General features: G+C 37.9%; 1 protein-coding gene across 1 annotated transcript in view; it reads left to right on the top strand.

The window, feature by feature from the left end:
* The first annotated feature begins 939 nt into the window (after window positions 1–939).
* Window positions 940–9033, top strand: part of LOC105266308 (metabotropic glutamate receptor 7) — a 38450-nt gene continuing 30356 nt past the window's right edge. The window contains exons 1-3 of the mRNA XM_011304349.1: window positions 940–1005; window positions 5989–6194; window positions 6712–6927. Of these exons, the coding sequence (XP_011302651.1) occupies window positions 978–1005; window positions 5989–6194; window positions 6712–6927 (450 nt within the window). The 5' untranslated portion in view covers window positions 940–977. The remainder of the gene's footprint in view (window positions 1006–5988; window positions 6195–6711; window positions 6928–9033) is intronic.

Here is a 9033-nt window from a genome sequence, read left to right on the forward strand (position 1 = left end):
AAGACTTCTTACTGGGGAATTTATCGCTCGTGGAATTGTGCCAAAGGTCCCCGATTGAAAGTTTCATCGAGCTTTCAGGACTTCACTCGTTCATTTGGGGCGAGCATGAGGAATTATGAAAAAAGGAGAGTCGAGGAAAAACATAAGGGAGACTGGGATCCGGAGATAAAAGAGATATACGGGAAAAGGAAAGAGTCAATTTATGGGTTAACACCCTTTTCGTGTTGGATCGATTCACTGTTACAATTTTCAGTTTAAAGTTCTTGAGGGAGTGGCATCACGCCAATTAAATTGTTGAGTTTAATTGCCGAGCCAAGTAGAAAAGCCAACAAAATAGAACAGAACGGGAGAACATATTCCACGTGTCTTGACTTAATATGTTGATTTTAGAATGTTTTTATGAATTATGTCCCTGGCAAATCAAATAATAGTGTTTTTTTTCTCAACTGATAGTTCTACTAGAATTTTCTGAAAGCCAATTACCGCAATTTGTGGAAAATGTGTCATTAATTTTCGAGATAAATTCAAAATTAAGAGAGTCAAATTACACTCATTGGATGAACCACTTGATTAATCATTACGGCTCATGAAATTTCCCAGGAAAATGACATTAACCCCGACCTAACCAGGGCATCATGTTAATCCATAAACTCGCGGATCTCAATTTTATATTTCCCCCTGAGGGATACGATGCGATCTAGATAGTTCATTGGTCAGTGAATATAATCGAGTTGGGCTCGAAAAGCGTGTGATGGAAACGAGAATGAAATTTTCAAACTTGAACGACGAAGTGTGAAAAGGTTGGGTTCAATCCCACGTATGATATATTATGTGTGGGATGAAATCAACGACACGTCTATGTACTACAGCTTGTATAATTAATTTTTCCCTCGGGCGTCTAGTTTGCGTCAGCGCAGCTCATGTCAGAATCCCAATCAATTAGTCAATTTTCGATATTCCGGACATCGCTGGACAAAATGCTCACCTACGCAACAGTATGTCGAGGTAAATGGGAACATGGTACAATGAAGACAAGTGGAATTGGGGACGAGAAAGAATAGAAAAAAAATTCCATGTGACGAAATAATTGGTGTCGATTAAAAATGCGCCCTCGCTTGTTCATCGAGGTGGAGAAAAATCTTTTCCGGGGTTGCCTTCATGTTCCTCTGGCACTTGGCAATGGCTCTTCGGGGTGTGTGGCCCTTTGCAAGGGTGGATAATTGTTCGAGGTGGAGTTTATGTTGAAATCCAAGTGAATACAAGGAGACCGTGTCGCGAGGATAATTCCCGGGAATAAAGGCTTGAGAATTTTCGGATATCTCGGTTTTATCGATCCCATACGACAATTTGAAATGAAAGTGTCGTCAAAATATAGTCGAATTAAATATATTTTTTTATTCCTCTCCAAATGAGAATATTTTCATCGTCAACCATTATCAATAACGCGAATGTTTTATCTTCACTGCTATTCACACAGTGAAATTGTTCAAACAGTTACCGGATATGCGGAATTTTCAATGTTTTCCATCCATAAATTCTTCATCAGGATCTATATTTCGATATCGCTACATTAAATCGAGTGGTTATGCGCAACATGCCGTGAGCAAACGAAAACTCGTTATGAAAATTTTCCCCCTACTGCATATAATGAGATACATAATTGTTTCTACTATGTAAATATGGTTGAGAAACCGGAAATATCTGCGCATGACAGTCACATTTATATATTTGTAATTATTTTATTTTCCTTTGTCACGCCATTTTTCGAGCGGTTAATGGACCGAAAGAATTCTCCTGCGAAATTAATTGACTCTTGCTATGGAAATATATAAGAATATTTATATATATATATACACGCGTCGCTGGAAAATATTTACAAAAGTTGGGGAAATAATTGCAATTAGAAACTCTAGCTGGATATTTCATTGCGAATAAAAAATCGAGCTATTCTGCGACCATGGTATTTCTCTTTCCTCCGATATTTCCTTGTGTCTATATATTTCTTTTCTCAACGTCACAGGGGGATGTACGAGTGGGATTTACGCGAGTCAAACTAGCTGTCTCTTCTGTACATTTTCTGAGATTTTTTGCCGCATTTACGAATTTATTTGAATTATTCTGTCGTGAAATTTTTTATGATTCCTTTCATGATTTTTCCTTCGTTTTTCATCTTTCTATGTGTTTTCAGTTTTACGTTTTGTGATGAACGGATGAGGTGGGAGGGCGAGTGGGTGAGTGGGTGGAGGAAGTGAGGGTGGAAATCCTTTGTGATTTTTTTTTTTGGATTGGTATGGATCTAGCCAAGGAGAATAACCGCTACAGCTGAATGGAGCGGACGAATGTTAGCGAGTGAAAAAAAGTTACAAGTGCGGATTTTTATCGAGCAACTTGCAAGTTTCTAGTGATGGAGTTTTGTTCCTGGGATTTTTATTGGAGGGAAACTTTAGTGGATTGGCTATATAATGTCCCGAATGAAGGCATAAGCCGTTGTTGTGGGAATTTATAGTAATTTAATAAAAAAAAATGTGATGCAGGACTGAGGTCAATTGCTGGGATTGAGCGCTTGGGGATAATCCTATTTTATTTTCATTCCCGCCATCGGGGAGGAATCCTAGTCGTCTGCATGTCGTTGGATACAAGGGATGACCGCACATTCCAGTGAAACTACTTTTTATCCAGTTAATCCGTTCACCAGGTTCATCAGGTCTTGCTTTGAATAAACAACAATCAAGTTTTTTTGTCAGATGAAAATACGAATAATCATGATTTTTTGTACTAGACTGTAGAAATATTTTTTCTTTTCAAAATGTTGTCAAAAGTATTCTTCAAGTCCACTGATTCCACCGAATTGAAACCAAAGGTTTTCCATATACTATTTACCAACGGAGTTCCCTGGTTGTTCGATAAAAAAAATTCACCGGGAAAACTTTTTGAATGCTCGATGACACATGAAAATTCTACCTGGAACTAGTTTCCCCAACGCAAGTAGAATTTATTCAATTAAATAGAAGTTTATAATTTGTGTGCGGAGAACTACTCCGTCATGATGACGTGAATTTTTTTGAATTGCGGAAGAATCATCGCTGACAACTTCAATTAATCAAAGGATCAGGATTGTACTCTCTATCCCAGAGCAAAGATGCTCTCAATTCGAAAATTTTTGCTTGTTCATTACACAGCCCTTCACTCTCGTGAATATTCCTTGAAAAAAATTTCACTTCAACATAAGCCTCATCTCCACCACTTGTCGACTCCTCTCACTTTCACGAACATGACGGCATTATCTTCTCCCTCTGCACTTGAAAAATTAAATAAAAAGTCACTTGGTGCAAAGTGCCCTCTCCCTTCTCCTTCCTGGGACAAATTGTTCCCATCAAGTGATTTCACATAGAATTTTAGCGCCATTTTTTATGACCTCTGCCATCTGGCATCAACATTCAGAGTATTTCAAAGCCAAGAAAAAAATATTATCACTACTTGCTTCAACGATTCGCCACCTCTTGCGATAATTCACCGAAACTAGTTATCTACCCGGGGCTTAGCATTTCCATCAATTCAAGAGCTCGTAATTCAACTGGGAATCATTATTATATGAGATGAGGACGACAGCTCTGCTGTCCACTATATATTACCATCTCTCTACCCATCTAACGAGATTTGCATAATGAATCATAATCTGGAATTCTGCCGCAATAGTGGGTCTATGGTTCGCCCAGAGCTACATCTAGACTCTAGATTCTAGAGACCGTGGGATATTTCATGAGCCCTGGATTTTCCAGAAATATTCTCTCACTATATCATTTCGTATTTCTTGTATACCAGGATAGTAGAATTTTTTGTGATTGAAGTCGGGGTTCTCAGGCGAAAAACCCGGACGAGTGCAGGGTTCGAAGGTACAATTTTCCAATTCATGCATTTCCATATGAGAGTATTATGATTTTCTATACGTCCGTTGATCCCTCGTCTCCATCCTGCCTTTCATGAAATGAATTCTCAGCGGAAAATAAAACATTCTTAATTCCAAACTACGAATTCGTTCCTTCTAAATCATTGAGACGTCTCAAAATTCATTTCTCCCAAAATATTTCTCTCTGTTTAAAAAACGGAAAGAAAACATTTTTAAATGGGGGGTAGTATTGTTGGAATGGAGAACGCGATTCTTCTCTTTTGATGGATTAAATGTTGTCAGTTGCAGCATTGAAGAGACATTGAAAAATCGTTCTAAATTGAAAAGAAGACTCATCATGATTTAGTAGTTTCCGAGACAGATTTGACAAACTTTTCGTTACGATTTATTCTCCTCTTGTCCTCTCAACCTCTCAATATCAGATTAATATCCCATGAATTACAATGATATTTATCATTTATTTCTCCTCAACAAAACAACACTCAGTCGCGCATTTCACGGAAGATTAGACATGCCCCGAATCTATATTATTTTATCATGATCTTGAAATGCAATAAATGAATGACCCACAATAACGCTTTATCGTCAGCTCTCATTTAGCCATAATTTTATAATTTTTAAGAAATATTACGTAATATCACGCGTTTCATCAGATGTTTTAATTTCCCTCCGTTGGAACTTGAGTTGATTGTTTGAGATATGGTTATTATGTTGATAACTACGACGATCTCTCCTGAAAACTTTCGACGGGATGGATCACTTTACATTAATGAGTACAGTACTGGTGGAGATTACCATTGCGTCGTCATTGTTAGTCTATCCCGAGAAATTCTGAATGGAGAAGTTTCGCATGAAATTATACACTACATCCCCCTAATTTGCTATTAGGAATATCCATCTGCCACGAAATGCCGTATCGAAAATCACAGGACAGGTGAGGACAGAGGCTTTAGTGCGGTAGATACGGTAGAACACCCTGAGGTTAATCACAGTGGCACTAGTGTTGGTATAACCCTGGTTGTAAACCACTTTGACATGTTTTAACTCCTGGTATGCCGTGTTAACTCTCATTTGGCTAATTCTGGGCTAGATTTTCCACGTCCACGGGTTGTAAATCACACACCCACAAATGGCAGACAGATGTTTGAGAAAAAGCTGAGATTGTGCAGAAAGCTGGAACTCAACTGACGGATGGTTAATTACAGGGAGAATACTTGAAAGTCGTTTTCACGAGTTTTACCTTGGTTTTCATAAATACAAACTCCACTCTAGTTGCGAATATTACATTTTCGCTGATTATCATGGGGTGGATAATTTTCTCATGGCCGTTAGGATATTTTGGTTCGTTGCCTACTGAACGCACCGGGAAATGCACTTTCTGTCTCTTCTCCGGAAAAAATTTAATGATAAAAAGGCGAGAGGTGCTCATGATGGCGAATTTATTTATTTATTTTTTATCCGTGCGGATTGAATCAAAGGCCTGCGGTTCTTGAAATTATCCAAATCTATTCCGAATATTCGTTTTTCAAAATATTGTCTGTATTGAAGTGGAAAGTTTGCCTCGATTTTCTATTCCAGCATATTGGAAATGCCTGTAAACCGTTGAATCCGTGCACCACAGTATTGTACCAGCTGCATTCATCCTCGGAAAAAGTGGTATTTCTGAAACGTTGCCTGTACTTTTTTTCATCCATTTATCAGCGATGCGATGAAACTGGATGAGGTAATTGCACCCGAGGGAGATTGTGCTTATTCTTGTAGAGGAGACTGCAAACCTACGGAATGACATTCTCTAAAAAGTGTTTCGCTCGTGTACGAAGCCATTGATTTTTGTTCCCGTATTTTTCTTTTCCAGCAGTTATTATGGATGACTGTCAGGCATTTGGGAAATAGCAAAGCTTTTACGAAAAACTCTCGAGGATAAAACGAGGAAAGAGAGAAATACTACGGAAACGTTTGCAATATTAATTTTCCAATCATCCTGTTGTTCCAGCAAAATATTAATAAATGCTATTTGATAATGACGGAATGATAATTTTTTTAAGTGCGATTGATCCCAGTCATTGGAATATTGCTTCCAGTGAAAATGGCACTGCATCGTGATCGTCCGACTTGGATGAGTACTATTAGAGCTCGCAAAGTACTATTGTGGATGTGTCTATTCCCCTATCTTCTGCTTAGTGACTGTTACGAAGAATCCAGTGAACACAGTGAAGAAGACACCTCGAAGCTCATACGCATCGATGGCGACGTCATATTCGGTGGAATATTTCCGATGCACGAACAGGTACTCCATCCAAAGTATTCTCTGCCCTATTTCTTTTTTTTTTCCTTTTCATATATTTTTCTCTTCCTCAAATGTGTAAATATGCTCCCTCGATGTTTCACGAGAGGTTTAGCTCTGAATTTATGGAGCTGTTTGCCAAACGTTCTCGAGTACATGTATGGGTAAGAGAAAAATTGTATCAACATACATTTTTCTACAATCGCCGATAAAAGTTGGGTGAATGGATATTAGCAAAAACTTCGGTGTGTAACATCGTGATAAGTTGTTTACACTTTTGGAAAACGATGAACATTTTGTGAACAGTTGATGTGTCATTTTTAGGAGAGTATTATTTAAATAGAGAGATCAGCATTGCGTATTAATTTAAAATGCAGAACAATATTGAGAGGTTTATAAAAAATTGCATAAATTTCGTACCGGACGTACCGAGATGAGAGAATTTAAATGTCCGCGTGCAATGACACACAAGAAATTTAATTTAATAAAATGTGTGTTTGCTTCGATATGGAACGTTTAGGTTGCTGGAGTGGGTGGTGAATCACCATGTGGTGCTGTGAAAGAGGAAAAGGGGGTACAACGCCTGGAGGCCATGCTCTTTGCTCTTGATGAGATAAACATGAGTAACGATTTATTACCAAATACAACCATTGGAGCACTGATTCTCGACTCGTGTAGCAGTGATACATACGCCCTTGATCAAAGCATGGAGTTTGTGAGATCCTACATGAATCAGGTAAATAACAAAAATCCAACGTCATTCTGGAGCCAATGGCACAGCCAATACAACCGATATAACCAATATAGCCAATGGGGGTGATACCTGTCGAATCCTCGCAGAGAAAAGAGTCGGGCTTTTATCCCGACATGTATTATCATGAACTTTATTCACCTCGTGTGATGGTAAAGCTTTCCGTTAGAAGACGTGTTACATTAAAAATTTCTTTCACTTTTTCCTGTACAATTGGAGAGTGAAAAATTGACGCTTTCGACGGAAACGATCTTTCCTTGTAATTTATTGGGCAATGTCCAACGCTTTTAGGGGATTCTTTTGTTGGACGTTCTTTTTTCTTTTTCAATGGAAAAATTGGTCTGATTGAGATTCATTATCCCCGGACGCTGTCGGTTAGGAAATTCAGGAGAATGTGCGTGACATAAAATTGCGGAACTAACAGGAATTTCGAAGGTCACGAAAAAAAATTTATTATTGATAGTCTATCACTCAAGATGTCATTAATATTATGTAATTGACAGAGTTCATGATTGAATTCGTTCCCAATTAATGGTGTAGCAAAAGAAAAATCTGATTCACGATTTGCAATATTAATGAAAGGTGGGGCTTTTAACGGTTAAATTCTTCCCAATTAAAAAGCAGAAGGTTCTGCGGATTTTTGATGAGTTTCCTCCCTCCGACTGGGTAAACGTCGGAAGAATCTCAACAACCTGAAAATGCCCGTAAGTACATTACACAATTACCCTTCATGCCTGGTTCTGTGCAAATATTGAGGGAAATAGAGTGCAGAGTGCAGAGTGCAGCGTAAGTGGAATAGAAGTTTTTCTTTCAGCCTCATCAATTAATTGAGAAATCAGCGAATGGGGGGAAATTAGTTGTACTAGTTGTTCGTTAGGTACACACCGTGGTACTGTATGATCGATTTTCATGCCACAATAAAGCGATGAGTGTAAAGGCAATCATTCGCTGGTTTCTGTTACAAAGAAATTTCGATTTTCACGGAAATTTTCGCAGTTTTCAATGATACATGGAAAATAAAGGAATATTTTAGCTCTGTGGATAGGTTCTGGTAATCATCATTGTAATCTATATGTTTTTGAAATTCACTAATTGAGGATAATGTTGAGAAGGCAAAATATGACTGCTATTATAACTTTCCTGGCTCTGATAATGCTGACAGTATTGTCTCCATTCTCTCCGCGAAGTTGTTAAGTCCCTCGAGACTTATTGAAGAGTTTAATTTTCACGTGAAAGTTTTAATACCGAGCATGAAAATATAATTCACAATGTTTCCCACGCGAAACATAAAAGTCATAAATTGGACAAGTTATTATTAATCTACACGTTTTCTTTAACCACAAGTATATTATATTATTTTATTTCTAATCTACTAATTGAGAGGTATTTTATGTTAATAAAAATATTAAGTCATGAACCGAAAATCGTTGAAATGGGAAATGCGAGGGAAAACATTGCGCCCAACTACATTGATCCTGTTAATATTTCGGAATTGACTGTGGCTAAATAAGGTCGTCCCTGTTGAGATTCCACTCCCTCCGAGTGTTTTCTTGAACCGAGAGCAATTCCCTTAAATAAAGAAAACTCCTCTGCCTTTGCAACAACATGAAATTCCCCCCATCATTTCCCCCAACTATCCGTATTTTATCCACAATTCCCTCAATGTTATTCGAATCCACCCAACGTCTTACGACCACTCTGGAGAAAATAAACCCAACAACAGCCATTAAACCACTGAACTAAAAAAATATATGAACAAATAGGCATCAGGCTTTTTTCTTGCGAGACCGAACGTGCACTACCGTGCGATATAATTCCAAAAGTCATGATTGAAAATTTCGAAATTGAGTGAAAATAAATTTTGAATTTGAATAAACCGCCTCAGACGATTGAACCAGTGAGGAATAAGCGTGAGGTAATATCAGCTATGTGAAGTTGGCATCGAAGTTTGAAAAATCTAACTTTTTTTTGTTGGTTTGGATTGTACTCATTGAGTACTTGAATGTACCCTGTGCACTTTTTTTTGTACCCTCTTACTTTAGCCCTGAAGCAGGGGGGCAAAATCGTGCAGAATCGGAGTTCAAGAAAAAA

This window comes from Fopius arisanus, unplaced genomic scaffold (genome assembly GCF_000806365.1).
Source record: "Fopius arisanus strain USDA-PBARC FA_bdor unplaced genomic scaffold, ASM80636v1 scaffold00037, whole genome shotgun sequence".
Classification (NCBI taxonomy): domain Eukaryota; kingdom Metazoa; phylum Arthropoda; class Insecta; order Hymenoptera; family Braconidae; genus Fopius; species Fopius arisanus.